The sequence below is a fragment of the Cebus imitator genome, unplaced genomic scaffold, assembly GCF_001604975.1.
Source record: "Cebus imitator isolate Cc_AM_T3 unplaced genomic scaffold, Cebus_imitator-1.0 Scaffold392, whole genome shotgun sequence".
NCBI lineage: Eukaryota > Metazoa > Chordata > Mammalia > Primates > Cebidae > Cebus > Cebus imitator.
In genome coordinates, this window is record NW_016107707.1 from 1,903,524 (window position 1) to 1,921,781 (window position 18,258).

General features: G+C 50.5%; 1 protein-coding gene across 3 annotated transcripts in view; it reads right to left on the minus strand.

Moving 5' to 3' along the window:
• CYFIP1 (cytoplasmic FMR1 interacting protein 1) overlaps positions 1 to 18,258 on the minus strand; it is a 106,870-nt gene that overhangs the window by 7,679 nt on the left and 80,933 nt on the right. For all 3 annotated transcript variants that reach the window (XM_037731343.1, XM_017508504.2, XM_017508505.2), the window contains 4 exons: positions 13,481 to 13,568; positions 4,727 to 4,870; positions 3,511 to 3,601; positions 1,510 to 1,640 (listed from right to left, as the gene is read on the minus strand). In XM_037731343.1, the coding sequence (XP_037587271.1) occupies positions 1,510 to 1,640; positions 3,511 to 3,601; positions 4,727 to 4,870; positions 13,481 to 13,568 (454 nt within the window). The remainder of the gene's footprint in view (positions 1 to 1,509; positions 1,641 to 3,510; positions 3,602 to 4,726; positions 4,871 to 13,480; positions 13,569 to 18,258) is intronic.

Genomic DNA, 18,258 nt, shown 5'->3' on the forward strand with positions numbered 1-18,258 from the left:
ACAGGCAGGTGTGAGGCAGATGGTCCACAGGCTCAGTCCCGAGGCCCAGACAGCAGTCTGTCCCTGTTCTTCCCAAATACAACTCTGCCTTTGCAAAGCTACCGGTGACCTGAAGACAAGAGACTGCTTTGAGAAACAACACAGGAAAGGTCTCCCCAGGCAGCTCTGGAGACGCAGTGCAGTTCCTATGCACAAGCCAGTACGCTTCGCCAGGGCGTGTGGCGAACCAATCCGAAAATGGCAGAGCAAAGAGCCCTGGGGAGGAACATGCTGATGAAGAGGAGCCAGGCTGGGAACACGCCCAGGTGGGAATCCAGTCTTGTCAGAAACAATGAACAAGACGACATGCTGTGATTCAGAGACAGACCCCTGGACCAGCTGGTGTGGCAGGAAGCCGGGAGACAGGGCAGTGTGCCCATGAAAAGCGGGCAGGTGGCAGGGGAGGAGGAGCCCTTCAGCCCCTAGAGGAGGGACAACAGGGTCCCCACTGAGAAAGACGCACGCTTCCTCCGCATTTCACAGCACAAACAAAGGCCAACTCCAGAAGGATTATAAACTTCCATGCAGAAGGCAGAGCTCAAAATCTGACCCCAAGGCAGGGAAAACAGTTTTAAAAAGATACTACAAGTTCTGTGTAAACATGGTAGATTAAAAAATAAAGATACTGAAAGTGCCAATCATTAAAAAAAAAAAAAAAGGGCTACATTCAAATTAAGAGCACTTTATCAAAAATCACCACTGTCAGTAAAAGGATAAGGCACAAATGGGAGAAGAATTTGCAATGTGAGCAGCACATAAAGCCTCTACACAGAGTGAGCTGTAGAAAACAGGCACCAGAACCCAAGAGGGCGTTTCACAGAAAAATAGCGCAATGAGTGAACAGAGACGCCCACCTCGCTAGTCACGAGGGGGCAGGAGAGGGCCAGTGAGATTCCATTTCCCAGTCCAGGAGGTCGGACACTGAGCTGCTCTGATGTGCAGGACAGGGACAGCCAGATGGCACCACAAGGAGAAGTCAAGGAAGCAAGGTGTCCACCGTGCCACACCCTAAGGGGGTGGGCTCCCGGGGGGCCCCTTGCGCTGTCCGCCATGGGGTACGTGTAGCTGCGCAGATGTAAATCAGTTGTAATTCAGTAACATTTAGCACTCAGTTCCTCAGTCACACGGAGCCGCACTCCACTGCTCGGTGGCCTCGGGCACGCAGAGAGCCCTCCTAGGCAGCCCTGCTTTAGACCTCACTGGCACGCCTAATGTGTTCATTTAGATGTTGAAAACATCACATAATAAAATCGTTTTATTACGTTCACACAGAACAACATTCTTGAGACAAGGAACTACAGTACATTTCTGTTTCTCAATTGTAGGGAACAAATTCAAACTAAAGTCTCAATGGTCATGAAGAAGAATGATGCTTTACCACACTGCTGCTGCCACACCCCCACTAAAGAACTCACCAAAGGAAGCCCCCCTGGTGGCCAGTGGGGTGGGCCAGGCCGGATGGGCACTCACCAGGCTCTGCTCGATGAGCAGGCAGAAGAGGACGGCGTTCCCCACCTCCCGCAGGTTCTGGAAGCACACCGTCTTCAGCTCTGCATACTCCACGATGTCCTTCAGCTGGTGGTGGAAGAACTCCAGGATACCTATGGTGGTGGAAGTAAGGCGGGGTTGGGGGGGCGGAGGGACCAGGACCTAGCAGCCTGGTCCACAGCTGGGCACACCTGCTGTTCTGGCCCTGCCGTCAAGCCCGGTTCTAAGGACGGCCACTACGTGGCATGCGCGGCATCTTCCCTGCAGCAGTGGTTCATTTGGCACCTGGGCACGTCCTCCACACACCTTGCAGCCCTGGGCCTCGGCTCTGAGGCCTCTTTTCCAGTCAACCCCCTATCTTTAGAGAAGGCTATGATGATACGAAACGTCACCACATCACAAGAAGAAAGACTGCACCATCATCCCCAGCGGGGGCGGACAAGGTATTTGACAAAATTCAGTCCCTCTTCGCAGGCATGGAAGGGGCTGGACCTAATCTGAGAAAGGGCATCTAGGAAGCCTGCAGCTAACTAACAGCACGCCCAGTGGGAGGCTGCACCCTGTGCCGGCTCCGGAGCAAGGCAGGCGTCTTGGCCGCGTCCCCGGCAGTGGAATGAGAAACAAAAAGACGTAAGGCGCAAATGCAGGACAGAAGGCCAACATCCCCCAGCCGATCTACAGCTTCAACTCCAGCCCAGTCAGAAACCGGTGCTGACTCTACAATGCACATGGCATCAGGAGGGGCGAAGCTACCCTGGGAAAAGCCAAGTGGGAGGCTCAGCAGACCTGGACCCTGGTCCCAGCAGGTCTCCCCCGAGTGCCTCTTCCCCAGGGACCAGGCCTGACCCGGCCCCTCCTGCCCTGCAGACACCGTCCCCACCCCCATTCCTCCCAGCTCTCAGCACCTCTTGGCGGGGGCGGGGACGCTTTGGCACCTGTCATCCCCAGCAAGCTTTCCCTGTGCCACACTGGGCCAGGATGGCTTCCCCTCAACATCTGAATTTTTCACCTCCAGTCATGACACAAGCATTGGTTTGAGCATCCCAGCTCATCTACTTTCTTACAATCAACTAGAATTGGATTCTCCCGAGCCAGGGTCATGCTGATGGTCACTTCCCCGGGGTGCTGAGAGGTTCCCCACGCGCCGATGGTCACTTCCTCACAGGGACTGAGGGGTTCCCCACGTGCTCATGGTCACTTCCCCACGGGGGCTGAGGGAGACACCTCAAACACCAGCCATAGCCCTGGGCAGGTGCCAGAAAGCAGAACGTCCTGGGCAGTGTTCAAGGGCTCAGCCAGGCTGATGGACTGCCCAACAAGACAGTGTCTCGTTGGTCACGTACATGCACACTCAAGTCACTTTACAAGACAAGGCTAGTGTTCAACTGTCCAGCTTTCAAGAAAACTCTGCCAGGTAAGAGACTAAAAGCAGTTTGTTATGTGACAAAGGTCCCTGCCATACAATTTTACCATAAGACAATGATTTTTGAGATCACTAAAGCTGTTTATCTGCATAGCCCCAAACCAGCCCACCAGCCCACAAGTCATGCGGGCCTGTCCCTAAGAACACACCTGCCTGAGGGCCACACAGCAGGACCTGCAACTGGACGGGACTGCCTGGGGGCAGGGGTGCGGCTGTCTCTGAGGCTCAAGCCCCCATAGGCCCTGCAGGGAAGCAGGACCCGGCAGTTGGTTCCCTGGCCTCAGCTGGTGGCCGGTTCTTTCACAGGCCACAGGAGTGTGTGGCATTCAGGGCCCTATTGTCTCAACTCCTGTGGGTGGATCTCTTGGGCCCCTCAGCTCTCCATCTGCAGAAAGTGACCCAGTATACCTCCTTTCTGGTCGTAAGGTGCATTTGTCTGTCTACTGCCTGCTCCCGCATGGCAATTCTAATCCTTTTCAATCATTCTGAGTTGAATTCCTTTCTGACCTCTCCCAGGACAGCACTGTGAGCTCCGCATGCCCGGAGGCGCCTGCACTCACCGGGAGAGCCATACTCGTGCCGGGGCAGGCGGCAGATCTTGGGCATCACCTCCATCAGCGTCTTCACGTACTGCAGGATGGTGCCCTGCAGCTGCGGGGGAGACGAGACAGGCTGCGTCAGCCTCCCCACCCCACTCTGCTAGCACCGGAGCTCACGCCCCGAAATGCGTCTTGTCAGCAAAGAGCTTGGCAGTGAGCAGGCTGCAGGGTCACGTGGTCGGAGAATGAAATCTGCCCCTGAAGAGAGCAACCATCACCAGGTGGCTTCCCATGGCTGGATCCATGTTCTGAAACAGGGCTCTCCTTTGAAGATGAAGTGGCCCCGAGGTGCCACCAGGTGTCCCCCCCGGGGATGCCCCCGAACGCGTGAGCACGGCCAGTTCCAGGCTCCCCCAGGAAGTCATCTGTGCTCCTGGGTGCAGCTCCATGCTCAGCTGTGGTGAGGTCTAAGCTGCCACAGGCTTTGGGTCAGAGTCCCCAGTGGGGGGTCCTGGAAGAAGCTGTTTAGGTCATGGGGTGATGGCTGTGCCAAATGACCAAACTCACACGGTCTCAGGCACAGAAGATTATTAACATAATAAAAAAGGATGGGCTGGGCGCGTTGGCTCATGCCTGTAATCCTAGCACTTTAGGAGGCTGAAGCGGGTGGATCACCTGAGGTCGGGAGTTCAAGACCAGCCTGACTAATATGGACAAACCCTAAAATAAATGTCTCTACTAAAAATAAAACAGCCAGGTGTGGTGGCGCGTGCCTGTTATCCCGGCTGCGCGGGAGGCTGAGGCAGGAGAATCGCTTGAACCTAGGAGGTGGAGGTTGCAGTGAGCCAAGATTGCGCCACTGCACTCCAGCCTAGGCAACAAGAGCAAAACTCCATCTCAATAAATAAATAAAGACTACAAAAAGTTCTCTCTCAGTGAATGACCAATATGTTATGTACAGAAAACTAAATTCAGGCTGGCCAAGATAGCCCACATAGCAAGACCCCATCTCTATGCATACAAGTAAAGGCTCTATGTATCAGTTAAAACAACCTGGACCCATTCTCTTGAGTTCACAAAGATGAGGCAGACATCAAACTATATATGGTTACAGGTGTTTGAAACCAAACTGAATTAATCCAGCTGTTGGAGAATCACAGTCCAGACGGGGGAGACCCCTTTGCTTGCATGCCCTGGGAATCCAGGCTGTGAAGGAGGGGTGTCTAGGGACACTCACCAGGCTCTTGACGACCTTCAGCAGCTCCTCCATGACCACAGCAATACCCTGGTAGCCAAGGAGCCGGCAGATGACTTGAAAATGCGGAGGCCCCACAAAGTGCCGGTAGCTGCCGTAAATGCTGGAGTAGGCCAGGTTCAAAGCCTGGAAGACAGGGCACAGAGCTCTCAGCATGGTCGCTGCACACACGTGCTGATGAGGAATCGTGGGAAGATCAGTCACCACAGCGGCTCAGGTGAAGTCTCCTGCCTTGTAAAATCGACTGCCCTTAACTGACACAGTTACAAAACCCACTCCACCTGCCACCGAAAAGGAACCTGCTAAAGAAAGAAAACAAAACCATTTGGTGTTTCAACATTTGTTTAACTGCCAATTTGCCAGATGCCATTTTGAAGTCTGCAATGAGAAATGAATACAACTCAGAGTCTCCCCTGCCTCGCAGTGTCCCGGCAGGATGCCGGGGGTCAGACGCTGAAGGGGCCGGGGGAGCTACCTTCTCAGAACGCACAGGGTGCCCTGGAGCTGGGAGAGAGGCCCCTGTTGGGTGGGAGGGTGAGGAAGGTAGTTAGGATGTGTATTAGTCCGTTTTCACACTGCTATATAGAAATACCCGAGACTGCAAGATTTATTTTAAAAAAGCAGGTTTAATTGACTCACAGTTCCATATGGATGGGGGGGCCTCAGGAAACTTACAACTATGCAGAAGTTGAAGGCAGGAAAGAGGGAGCAAAATAATCGCTTATAAAACCATCAGATCTCATGAGAACTCACTCACAAACACAGCTTATGGGAAACTACCACCATGAGCCAATCAGCTCCCACCAGGCCCCGCCCTTGACGTGGGGATAGTGGGGATTACAATTTGAGGTCAGTTTTGGGTGGGGACAAAGCCAGACCTTATCCATCATTCTGCCCTGGTCCCTAGTCCCTCATCAGTCTTCACATTTCAAAACACAATCCTGCCTTCCCAACAGTCTCCCAAAGCCTTAACTCATTCCAGCATTAAGCCAAAAGTCCAAGTCCAAAGTCTCATCTGAGACAAGTTAAGTCCCTTCCACCTATGAGCCTGTATAATCAAAAACAAGTTAGCTACTTCCAAGATACAACAGGGGTACAGGCATTAGATAAATATTCCCATTGCAAATGGGAGAAATTGGCTAAAACAAAGGGGATAGAGGCTCCATGCAAGTCTGATATTCAGTGGGGCAGTCATTAAATCTTAAAGCTTCAAAATAATCCCCTTTGACTCCATGTCTCACATCCAGGTCACAATATAAGAGGTAAGCTCCTGTGGTCTTGGGCAGTTCCACCCTTATGGCTTTGCAGGATGGCTGACGTTGAGTGCGGTTTCTCCAGGTGCACGGTGCAAGCTCACTGGGGGCTGGAACAGGGTGGCCCTCTTTTCACAGCCCCACTAGGCAGTACTCCAGTGGATACTCAGTGTGAGGCTCCGACCCCACATTTCCCTTCTGTATTGGCCTAGCAGAGGTTCTCCATGATGGCCCCACCCTTGCATCAAACTTCTGCCTGGACATTTACGCGTTTCCACATATTCTTCGAAATCTAGATGGTCCAACACCATGTGGAAGCCACCAAGACTTGTGGCTTGCACCCTGTGAAGCAACAACCTGAGCTGTATTGTTGGCACCTTTTAGCAACTGGGATGCAGGGTCCCTGGGCCCAGGCCAGGAAACCATTTTTCCCTCCTAGGCCTCTGGGTCTATGATGGGAGGGGGCCGCCTCATACATGCCCTGCAGACATTTTCCCCATTGTCTTGGTGACAGACATTCAAAATGCTGCAGCCATCTTGAATTCTTCCCCAGAGTTTTTCTTTCCTATCACATCACCAGGCTGCAAATTTTCCAAACTTTTATACTCTGCTTCTCTTTTAAACATAAGCTCCAATTTCAGATCATCTCTTTCAAGTTCAATGTTCCACAGATCTCTAGGGTGGGGCAAAATGCCACCAGTCTCTTTGCTACGGTACAGTTAAGAATGACCGTTGCTCCAGTTCCCAACAAGTTCCTCATCTCCATCTGGGACCACCTCAGCCTGGACTTTACTGTCCATATCACCATCAGCATCTTGGTCAAAACCACTCAACAAGTCTCTAGAAAGTTCCAAACTTTCCCACATCTTCCTGTCTTCTTTGGAGCCCTCCAAACTGTTCCCACCTCTGCCTGTTACCTGGTTCCAAAGTCGCTTCCACATTTTTGGGTATCTTTATAGCAGTTCCCAACTCTACCAGTACCAATTTACTATGAGTCCATTTTCACCCTGCTATAAAGAAATAACCGAGACTGGGTAATTTATAATGGAAAGAGGTTTAATTGACTGATAGCTCCACATGGCTGGGGAGGCCTCAGAAAACTTCAATCATGGCGGAAGTCAAAGGGGAAGCAAGGACCTTCTTCACCTGGTGGCAGGAATGAGAAGACAGTGCGAAGGGGGAAGAGCCCCTTATAAAACCATCAGATCCTGCGAGAACTCACTACCACGAGAACATCCCAGGGGAACCACCCCCACGATCCAATCACCTCCCACCAGGTCCCTCTTGACACATGGGGGATGTGGGGCTTACAATCTGAGATGAGATTTGGATGGCGATATCCAGCCAAACCATATCAAGGTGGCTCCTGCAGAAGCACGCCACTCAGCCTAAGGACACTGGTGCAGACAGCAGGAGACCCCTATGTGAGTATTCAGTGCTATAAATCTCCCTCTCAGCACTTATTCAGCTGCATATCACAAATCTTGGTATGTTTACATTTCATTCAATGTATTTTAAAATTTTCCTTGAGACTTCCTCTTCGACCCAAGGATTATTTAAAAGTGGGCTCATTTCCAAGCATACAGAGATTTTCTTATTATCTTTTTGTTACTGGTTTCTGGTTTGAGTTCACTGTGGTCAGAGAACACTCTCCACAGGATTTCGGTTCTTTAAATTTCTTGAGGTTAGTTTTATGGCCCAGGGTATGGTCTACCTTAGTGACTGCATCATGGGCATCTGGAAAAAGTATATACTCTGCTGTTATGGGGTAGAGTATTCTACACGTTAATTAGATCCTGTTGGTAGATGGTGGTGGTCAGTTCTTTTCTACTGCTGCTAATTCTACTTGTCCTGTCAATTACTAAAAGAAGTGTTGAAGGCTCCAACTGTAACTGTGGAATTGTTCACTTCTCCTTTTACTTCTATTAGTGTTTCGTTCAAGTATAGACACCTTGTTGATTGCTGCATAAACATTTAGCGTCGCTATGTGTTCTTGGTGGTGGTTTGACTCTTATTATGTAATCTCCCTTGCGATATTCTTTGCTCTGAAGTTGACTTTATCTGATATTAATACAGCAACTCCTGTTTTCTTCAGACTCTGATCTGTCTTCCGTTACTGATCCCGCTTTGTACCCCTTTGCTGGAATAAACTGAAGCTGTGAGACTCTTGAGTTCTATGAGTCCTTCTAGTGAATCATCAGATGTGTGGAGGATCATGAGACCACCCCCCAGAAGAAAGAGCGAAAACTGATTATAAAATACTACAGTGACCAGATCGGACAACACTGAAGGACAGAAACCCACCCAGTGTCTGTCCCAGGCCCAAGCCCCACAGTCTCTTGTAACCTTGAAGGAGCCATCTACAGATCATCAGCCCAGACACCCTCCTTCCATCCTCTCCTTAGAGGAGCACCCTGGGCTTTATGTGCTGGGATTCTATGTAATATTTTTGCTTGAGAACAGGTTCAATGCCTGAAAAGAACATGAAACTCAATAGTGAAATCTAATGACCTCATGTTACAAGTAGGAGAATTCATTCTCAGACCTGCCCTGGCTGGCTCGGGCTCACTGCCCTTAGAGGCGGCATAACTCAGTGAACACATGGTCCTGGGCCTCCAGTCCCCTGCGTCTTCCCAGTAGATGCAGCTCACTCCAAAGGTGACACATTTGAGAGACAACACAGCTCGGGTAACAAACAGCATATGTGACTTAAACACCGTGGGAGGAGGAGGAGGGGCACGGTCTCAAACGCTGTGCTGTGGAAGACAAACTCAGAAGAGGAAGCACTCTGGACGCCCAGCCACACAGCTCAGTTCAAGACAGACTCTGCTGCCCACGCTGCAGCCTCGTTCTAAAGGCAGAGGAGGTGGGTCACACCACACGCAGCCGGCTCTGGACTCGCCAGCCGTGCAACTGGGGTTCTCTAATTTCCATGGCACTCTGAGCCTTATGAATTGGGGATAATCTTGCGAGATAAAGAATACTGGAGTAGGCATGCTGTACGTGGTGGGATGACCAAGAACCGAAAAGGTAACATTGCATAAATGGGTCACTCATCTAAGTTGATTTTATTCCTGCAAGACACTAGCCCTAGTTCAGTATTCATTAAAAAAAGCACTCACTTGTGTATTTCATGATCACACAGATATGAACACTGTGACTCGTCCTGCAGCAGAAGCAGGCGTGCGTGGCATGCCTGTAGGTACAGAGGCTGTCTGCTGTGAGCACACAACTGAACTCAGACGTCATCTGTTTCAGTGCCCAGCCTTTTTTTGAGTGGGTCCCCTGAAAAGTGTTATACACGATGTATAAGGCGGGTGGCCAACATCAATGCCACTTACATGTGTCTAAATAGCCTAATAGAAAATTACTGCCGGGTGCGGTAGCTCACGCCTGTAATCCCAGCACTTTGAGAGGCCGAGGTGGGTGGATCATGAGGGTCAGGAGTTCAAGACCAGTCTGGCCAAGATAGTGAAACCCTGTCTCTACTCAAACTATCAAAATTAGCCAGGTGTGGTGACAGGCACCTATAATCCCAGCTACTCAGGAAGTAGAGGCAGGAGAATCATTTGAACAAGGGCAGCAGAGGTTGCAGTGAGCCAAGATTGCACCACTGCACTCCGGCCTGGGGGACAGAGTGAGACTCCGTCTCAAAATAAAAAAAAATGGCCAGGCACGGTGGCTCACGCCTGTAATCCCAGCACTTTGGGAGGCTGAGGCGGGTGGATCACGAGGTCAAGAGATCGAAACCATCCCAGCCAACATGGTGAAACCTCATCTCTACTAAAAATACAAAAAAATTAGCTGGGCATGGTGGCACGCACCTGTGGTCCCAGCTACTCGGGAGGCTGAGGCGGAAGAATCGCTTGAACCCAGGAGGCGGAGGTTGCAGTGAGCCGAGATTGTGCCACCGCACTCCAGCCTGGTGACAGAGCAAGACTCCCTCTCAAAAAAAAAAAAAAAAAATTACTGTTTTAGGGCTGGCCACGGTGGCTCACACATCTGTAGTCCCAGCACTTTGGGAGGCCAAGGCAGGAGAACTGCTTGAGCTCAGGAGTTCAAGACCAGCCTGGGCAACATGGTAAAAACCCATCTCTATAAAAAAACACAAAAATTAGCCAGGCCTGGTGGTGCATGCCAGTAGTCCCAGCTACTTGGGAGGCTGAGGCAGGAGGACTGCTGAAGTCTGGGAGGCAGAAGTTTCACTAAGATGTGATTGTGCCACTATATTCCAGCATGGGTGACAAAGGGAAACCCTGTCTCCAAAAAAAAAAAAAATACTGGTTTATGGCCGGGCACAGTGGCTCATGCCTTAATCCTAGCCCTTTGGGAGGCTGAGGCGTGCAGATCACTTGAGGTCAGGAGTTCAAGACCAGCCTGGCCAACATGGTGAAACCCCACCTGTACTAAAAATACAAAAATTGGCCAGGTGTGGTGGCGCATGCCTGTAATCCCAGCTACGCAGGAGGCTGAGGCACAAGAATCACTGGAACCAGAGGAGCGGAGATTGCAGTGTGCCGAGATCACACCACTGCACTGCAGCCTGGGTGACAGACTCTGTTGGGAAAAAAACAATTCACTGTTTTTGTTTGTAATGAAACAACACACACACAGTTTCTGACAGGGAGGAAGAAATCTCTTACATTGAGGTTCAAATTCAGTTACAAATAGTTGAATCAAAAAAAATCAAATTCATATCATCAAATATTTCTTTGCCGCCAAAAGGGCATCAGCTTTGCAAATGCCCCCAAGTGCCCATTCCCTGGAGCCATCCCTGAGGGGGTGGCCATGCACACAGGGGAGCAGGGTGCTCTGATGGTGTGGGGGCTACCTCAAGGCAAACGTGCACCACCGCCCCAGAACTATGGGCTTGGGTCTGTGTCTTAATGGAAGTAACAGTGCCTCCCTGCCCTACTGGAGGAAAATCCTAGAGAATAAAAACGTGTCAAGATCCTTTAACACCACAAAGGGCACACAGACACGCTGGGCAGCAAGGATGTCACCACAGTGCCATCCTGGGATCTCAAAAACCAACCCCACGAGGCCCCTTCCAAGACTCAAGCTGGCAGGTCTGCAGGTGCAGGGCCCCACACGGTCGGGCTGCCTGCCTGCCCGCGGCCCGATTCCCTCTCCGGGTGGGGGCAGGGAAGGAGCCTCTCTGCCTGATGCCCTCTGTGCACAAGCACCTCTCTATCAGGGAGTGACAGGAACTTATTTTATCATTATGACTAAAACAGGGATTAAAAATTTCAAAGCGAAGGGAAGCCCACAGCAAATCTTTCAGTTCACAGAGACCCAAGAAAATATTCTTACTCGCACAACTTTCTAGTCCTATCTTCTAAAACAACAAAATCTCTTTATGCTCTAAAGGTAAAACACTACATTTTACTGTCAGAAGCAGAAACATCAGAACACTTATCTGAATCCTTTAAAGAAACATCCTTTTAAGTATAACTAATTATTGCATAAAAGTCAACTTCCGTCCTGGTGCCACCAATGGTTCACACCTGTAATCCCAACGCTTCGCAAAGACGAGGCAGGTTCAAGACCAGCCTGGCCAACATGGTAAAGCCCCATCACTACTAAAATTAAAGACAAAAAATTAGCTGGGCACGGTGCCTGTAATCCCAAGTACTCGGGAGGCTGGGGCAGGAGAATCCCTTGAACCCAGGAGGTGGAGGCTGCCGTGAGCCGAGATCACACCACTGCGCTCCATCCTAGGCGACAAAGCAAGACTCCATTTCAAAGAGAACGTATTTTCAAGGTCATGATCTTTACAGAGCCACCGTGTTTCCTGAAGAAGAGCCTCACATCCCTTAATGACACCACTGCCCACAGCTGAGGGACAGTGAGAAGGCGATCCCTCTCTCCTGCTCGGGGACGCTCTGACTGCACTGAAAGCCACCCCCGGCCCACACTCGCGCTTTTCAGGGGCGGAGAGGCAGTGATGCCGAGACTCGGGCCCTCCACAAACCAAAGCCCCAGTTTGGTGTTTGCTGCTTCCCAGGTGCCAATGCTTGTGCTCCTGCCAGGTCCAAGGCAGCTCCCTGTAAGAAGGAAGGCACCCAGAGGACTGGAGTGAGAAGATCTTGCTCTGAAGAACAGAGGGTTAGAAAGGAAAGAGTGGGGAGCATCATTTCTGCAACTCAGACCCAGCTGCTGCCTTGGAAGGCACCCAGGTGCAGGCCGTGTACGGGCATAAGGGCCCGGGCCCTCCCCGTCCTGGCTCCAGGCATTCCGCAGATGGGGCAGACAATTCTGATGACTGTCCCTGCTTCCTACAAGCGAGGACACTTAAATACCCATGAGCGCTGGCAGCCCGGCCCCACTACGGAATCGGGGACACCTCCACCCGCAGCAGGGAAGAAGCCTTCACTCCTAACAGGGCAGCCGGGCCCCCTGCCCCATCTTGCCACCACTGCTCCTCCCCCAGCTCCACCACCGCTGGGGGGGTCTACTTGTATTTGCTCTGCTCTATTTTTGTGGTTATCTGCTCATTTCATCTTTCTTCTCTGCTACAGTGTTTACATTTTCCTTACTAAATCATGCGGGTGCTTGAAACAAAGAAGCTAGCCCTTAATAATATTCGGACTTGTGATGAGCCCAGCCACGCCCAGGGTGGACACGGCCCCATCTCACACATGGTAGACCGGTCCCGGGCTTCCGCCCTCCAGGCGCAGGCTGACATCCTTGTTTCTGGATGTCAGACCTTCCCTGGGCTCACCTTTCCAGCTCAGCTCTTCCATCAGGGCGCGTCAGGCCTGGCAGCCGCCCTGGATGTCCTTGTCTCAGGGCTTGATGTTTTTAAACCTTTACTCCTTCTTTCTTTTTATTGCATAGTTGCATAGGTACACACGTGGCAGTGTGATTTCCTGCATTCCTCCCCTTCACCTATATCTGGCATCTCTCCCCTTGCTATCTCTCCCCAACTCCCCACCCCCCACTCTCCCTCCCCTATTTCCCCCCAACAGACCCCAGTGTGTGATGCTCCCCTCCCTGTGTCCATGTGTTCTCATTGTTCAACACCCGCCTATGTGTGAGAGCATGTGGTGTTTGATCTTCTGCTCTTCTGTCAGTTTGCTGAGAATGATGGTTTCCAGGTTCATCCATGTCCCGCCAAAGGACACAAACTCATCGTTTTTGATGGCTGCGTAATATTCCATGTAAACGTTTAATCTTTTAACAATCTCACTGGTGTGTTTGCAGGGAATGAGGCGAGTCCAAGCCTGACACCCATCACGAGGCCAAGGGGGCCCAACACCATGTATGCCCTAGCTCCAGAGAAGGGCTTTTTTGGGTTGGTTGGCTGGTTTTTGTTTTAAATTACTGCTACTTTTCAGGAAAATGCTAATGGAAAGGAAGAAAAAAACAACACACATGGCCCGATATATTTAGGTCACTGCAACCAAACCAGTTAAACTACACTCGAAAACATGCTTCATTATGAACTTGAAACTTGGAACACAAGCACACAAGCGCCTACCTTGGATCCATGCAGATACTGGGGTTGTGCATTAGGCTGCTTATCTCTTTGAAATTCTTGAGAAAATGGTAATACTGTCCGAACAAACCTAAACATGATTTAAAAAAGAAAAAGAAACCAAATTTAACAACAGTTCTTTAAAATTCAGAACTTCTCCATAATCCATCTACTAAATCTTCCTCCCAGTCAACTGACACAATCATCAGAGAGGAAAATTCTAGTGAATCAAAAACCATGGAATGAATAAGATACCAATAGTCAAATATGACAAACGCACCCAAAGCTCAGGAGCCACGGCGGGAACCCCTGGGGCCTGGTACATTGTACCAGACTCCTCGAGCCCAGCGCAAGCCTGAGGTCGCTCGTGGGCTCTGCTGCGCTTCCAGACGCGGGGAGTGAGTCCAGCGGGGCAGCCGCCTGTGATGAGCACAGTGACACCCCAGGGGTTCAGATCACCAGGCACACACCACCAGGGAAGAACAGGGACCCCTCTGAGTATTTGTAACCCACTCGATTAGTAAAAGATTGTGTCTTGATAATGGATTAGGGGCCACTTAAATTCAAATGTGTCCACTTTCAAGGAGAAACATCAAACTTGGCTAAGGCTTTCAAATAGGAAGGGTTCATTTAAATACATAAAACGTTCACAAAGAAGTATAAGAAAGAAAATGTTGTGGATCTGCTAATAATGCAATTCCAAGTACCTGATTAACTCACACCGCACTTCAGGAAATGAAAACAGATGTAACTGTTGAAGTCCTGCTGTCACACAGAATGTGTGCTGGGCAGGGAAGCAGCCACGAGGCCCCTGACCACCCACCGCGGCACTGCTGTGTGTGCCTTTCCAAAAGGATCCTGGATGCCGGTGCTGTCAGCATGGCCATATCCAGGGGTGCCACAGTCCTCAGCGCTGGGCGTGTGTGTCTGCATACATCTCTGTGAATCCGTACCTGCGTGTGTCCATGTATGGAGGTGTGTTATCTGCATGTGGATGTGTGTGTGTCTGTGTGTGTCCCCGCGCCTGTGTTCTTACACCCATTCCAGGAGGAGCATTCCATCAGGAGGTGCCAAGGTCAGAACCCCATTCCCCAGAGAGTCGTGGGCAATGCTCACACCCTTGGCCGCAACACACCTTCAAAGCCATCAGGCTCTGTTCACCTCTGATAGGGATGGTGGGGTTGGGGGGAAGAGAGGACAGCAAATAAAAAAATCAGAGTACAAATCCACGCAGGGAGCCAAGTGCCAGGATACGACACCACTTATGTTACAGGAGGCTTTTCTACGTCTGCATACACACAGACAGGCACACACACACACACACACACACCACATACACACACACACTACACACACTACATACACACACGCTACACACACACACACTACACACACACACACTACAAATACACTACATACACATACACTACACACACATTACATACACACACACACCCCACATACACACACTACATACACACACATACACATACACTACACACACTACATATACACACACACTACATACACATACATTACACACACACACTACACACACACACAAACACACATACATACACACACACCACATACACACACACTACACACACTACATACACACACACACTACATACACACACTACACACACTACATATACACACACACTACATACACATATACTACACACATTACACACACACACTACATACATATACACACATACACCACATACACACACACACTACATACACACTACGCACACACACACACACTACACACACACAATTACACACACACACTACATACACACACACACACACACACACACACACACACACACACACACACGTTTTTTGTCACCCAGGCTGGAGTGCAGTGGTGTGATCCTGACTCACTGCAGCCTCAACCTCCTGGACTCAAGTGATCCTCCCACCTCAGCCTCATGAGTATCTGGGACTACAGGCCACCATGCCTAATTTTTGTATTTTTTTTGTAGAGACAGAGTCTTGCCACGTTGGCCAGGCTGGTCTTGAACTCCTGGGCTCAAGCGATCCGCCTGCCTTGGCCTCCCAAAGTGCTGGGATTACAAGTGTGAGCCACTGTGCTTGGCCTCTGTATTTCTAAATAATACATTTCTACAACTTCTGGATTTATCAAGTCTAGATACTGACTGACTCGGTAGGATTTGGTGGCCTCTGGCCCAGTTCCAGGAGGCTCCCTCTACGCGCTGGTTTCTGAGTGACGGAATGACTGGCATCACAAGGCCACACCAATCTCATCGCTAGCAAGATGACTCAACAAGGGGCTGGCCACACCAGGAAGACGGCCTGAGCTATGTGCCTGGTGAACCCACCGACCTCCTGGGAGGTGAGGGGCTGGAGGCTGAGCTCAGCCATGCGGCCGGTGATTCAGACAACTGTGCCCATGCAATGAAGCCCCAACAAAACTGGACACCACAGCCAGAGTGAGCATCCTGGGCTGGCAGTACCAAGGAGCATCCCGCGTCCCTGAGGACGGGAAGCTCTGCACACGGAACCTCCCAGGCTTTGCCCTGCACGTCCTTCTAATGTGCATCCTTTCCTCGAAGTGACTAATCGTGTTAGGGCACGCTCAGTGAATACTGTGAACCTGCCACCTGAGCTGCTGAGGGCAGATCCTGAACCGTCACCTGCTGGCTGGAAGTGAAGGTGGTCCCAAGGGCCCCAAATGTGTGGCTGGTGTCTGCAGCAACGGCAGTCTCAGGGAGGACCCTGCAGTGAGACAAAGTCACTGCAACCCCGAGAGGAAAACTAAGCTTCAGCACCAACAACCTAAGCCCCCAATGCACGTGCCTCGGGTAAACTGAGGCTCAGCTCTAGCCTGATTTTGCCCTGGTTAGTGCTGGGCCCGCTGCCCTTTTTCCTTTGCGTTGATCCTGCTTCAGGTTTACTGAGCTACTTGTACCTGTAGGTTTATCACTTTTCATCAAATCTGTGAAATTCAGGGGCATTAATTTTGAAATCTCTTCTGCCCACCCACAGCCTCTTACCAGGATTCCAATCACAGGCATATTAGAATCTCTGACCTTGTCTCTCAGTTTGCTGAGGCCCTTCTCATGTTTTTCTTTTGGTGCTTCAGTTCAGACAGTTTCCATTGTTATAATCACAAACTCACTGAACTTCTGCAAAGCCTAATCTGGCATTCGGCCCAACAAGTAATTTTGCATTCCTGATACTGCATTTCAGCTTTAATTCACTCGATTCTTTTCTCCAACACCCATTTCTCTCTGCAATGTTTTACTCTGAATCTTTACACACATGCATAATTGGTGTCTGAACACCCTTGTCTGCAAATTCCTTCATCTCTGTCATTTCTGCGTCTGTTTTGTACAGACTTATTTTCCTCTAGGTTATGGGTCGCATTTTCCTGGCTCTTGGCATATCTAGTAATTCTAGATTGGGTGGTGGGCATTTCAGTGTCATGGTGCTTGTCTTGACTTTGTCACTGTCTTTTACAGTCTTGAGTGTCTTGGCGGGGGGCAGAAAGCTGACTCATCAATCTGCTGGATCTTGTCATGATGCGTTTTTGGCACTTCTAGAGGTGGCATAGTTCAGTATCTCTGGCACCTCTAGTGAACACCTGGGTGTTCAACAGGGTTTTGTTTTGTTTTTTTTTTTTTTTTAAGATGGAGTTTCGCTCTTGTTACCCAGGCTGGAGTGCAATGGCGCGATCTCGGCTCACCGCAACCTCCACCTCCTAGGTTCAGGCAATTCTCCTGCCTCAGCCTCCTGAGTAGCTGGGATTACAGGCACGCGCCACCATGCCCAGCTAATTTTTTGTACTTTTAGTAGAGACGGGGTTTCACCATGTTGACCAGGATGGTCTCGATCTCTTGACCTCGTGATCCACCCGCCTCGGCCTCCCAAAGTGCTGGGATTACAGGCGTGAGCCACCGCGCCCGGCCCTTGTTTTGTTTTAATAGAGTCTCAGTCTGCCACCCAGGCTGTTGGCTCACTGCAGCCTCGACCTCCCAGGTTCCTCCCACCTCAGCCTCCCGAATAGCTGGGACTACAGGTGCCCACCACCACGCCTGGCTACTTGTTTGTGTTTTTAGTAGGGGTGGGGTTTCACCATGTTGGCCAGGCTAGTATCGAACTCCTGACCTCAAGTCGTCTGCCTGCTTTGGCCTCCCAAAGTGCTGGGATTACAGGTGAGCCACCGTGCCCAACCTCAGAAAGGTTCCATTCTTCTTGCTGGTAGGAACTCAGAAGCGTCCCACCCTTGGGTGACTGCTGCGAATCATTCAGCTAACAGCTCCCCGGTACACGCACAGTTTAGTATTCAAGCAAAGCCTATGGGACACCTATGTGGTTTCAGGACCTGTTTCTGTTAAGCTCTCTCTTCTCTCACACCCCACCCTGCCAATCCCAGCTGCCTCAGCTTCCCCAAGTTCCAATTTGTCCCCTCTACCAAGCAGGAACTTCCAAGCTGTACTTGAACTGTTTCTCTCTAAACTTGCTCCAGAAACTGCTTCTGGATGGAAAGCCAGGGAGGCTCACCTCCCCACTCGCTTCCCTCCCCTCAGGGAAATGTCTGAGACTGAACAGTCGGTCCACGTGCCGTGTCCAGCTTTCCACTTAAGGAGAAAGAATAAATCCATCCCTGTTACTCTATCATTCCAGAGATTTTATTTATCTATCTACCTGCCTATCTATGCAGTTTTATTCTATCTATCTATCTATCATCTATCTATCTATCATCTATCTATCTATCTTTAGATCTTGCTCTGTTGCCCAGGCTG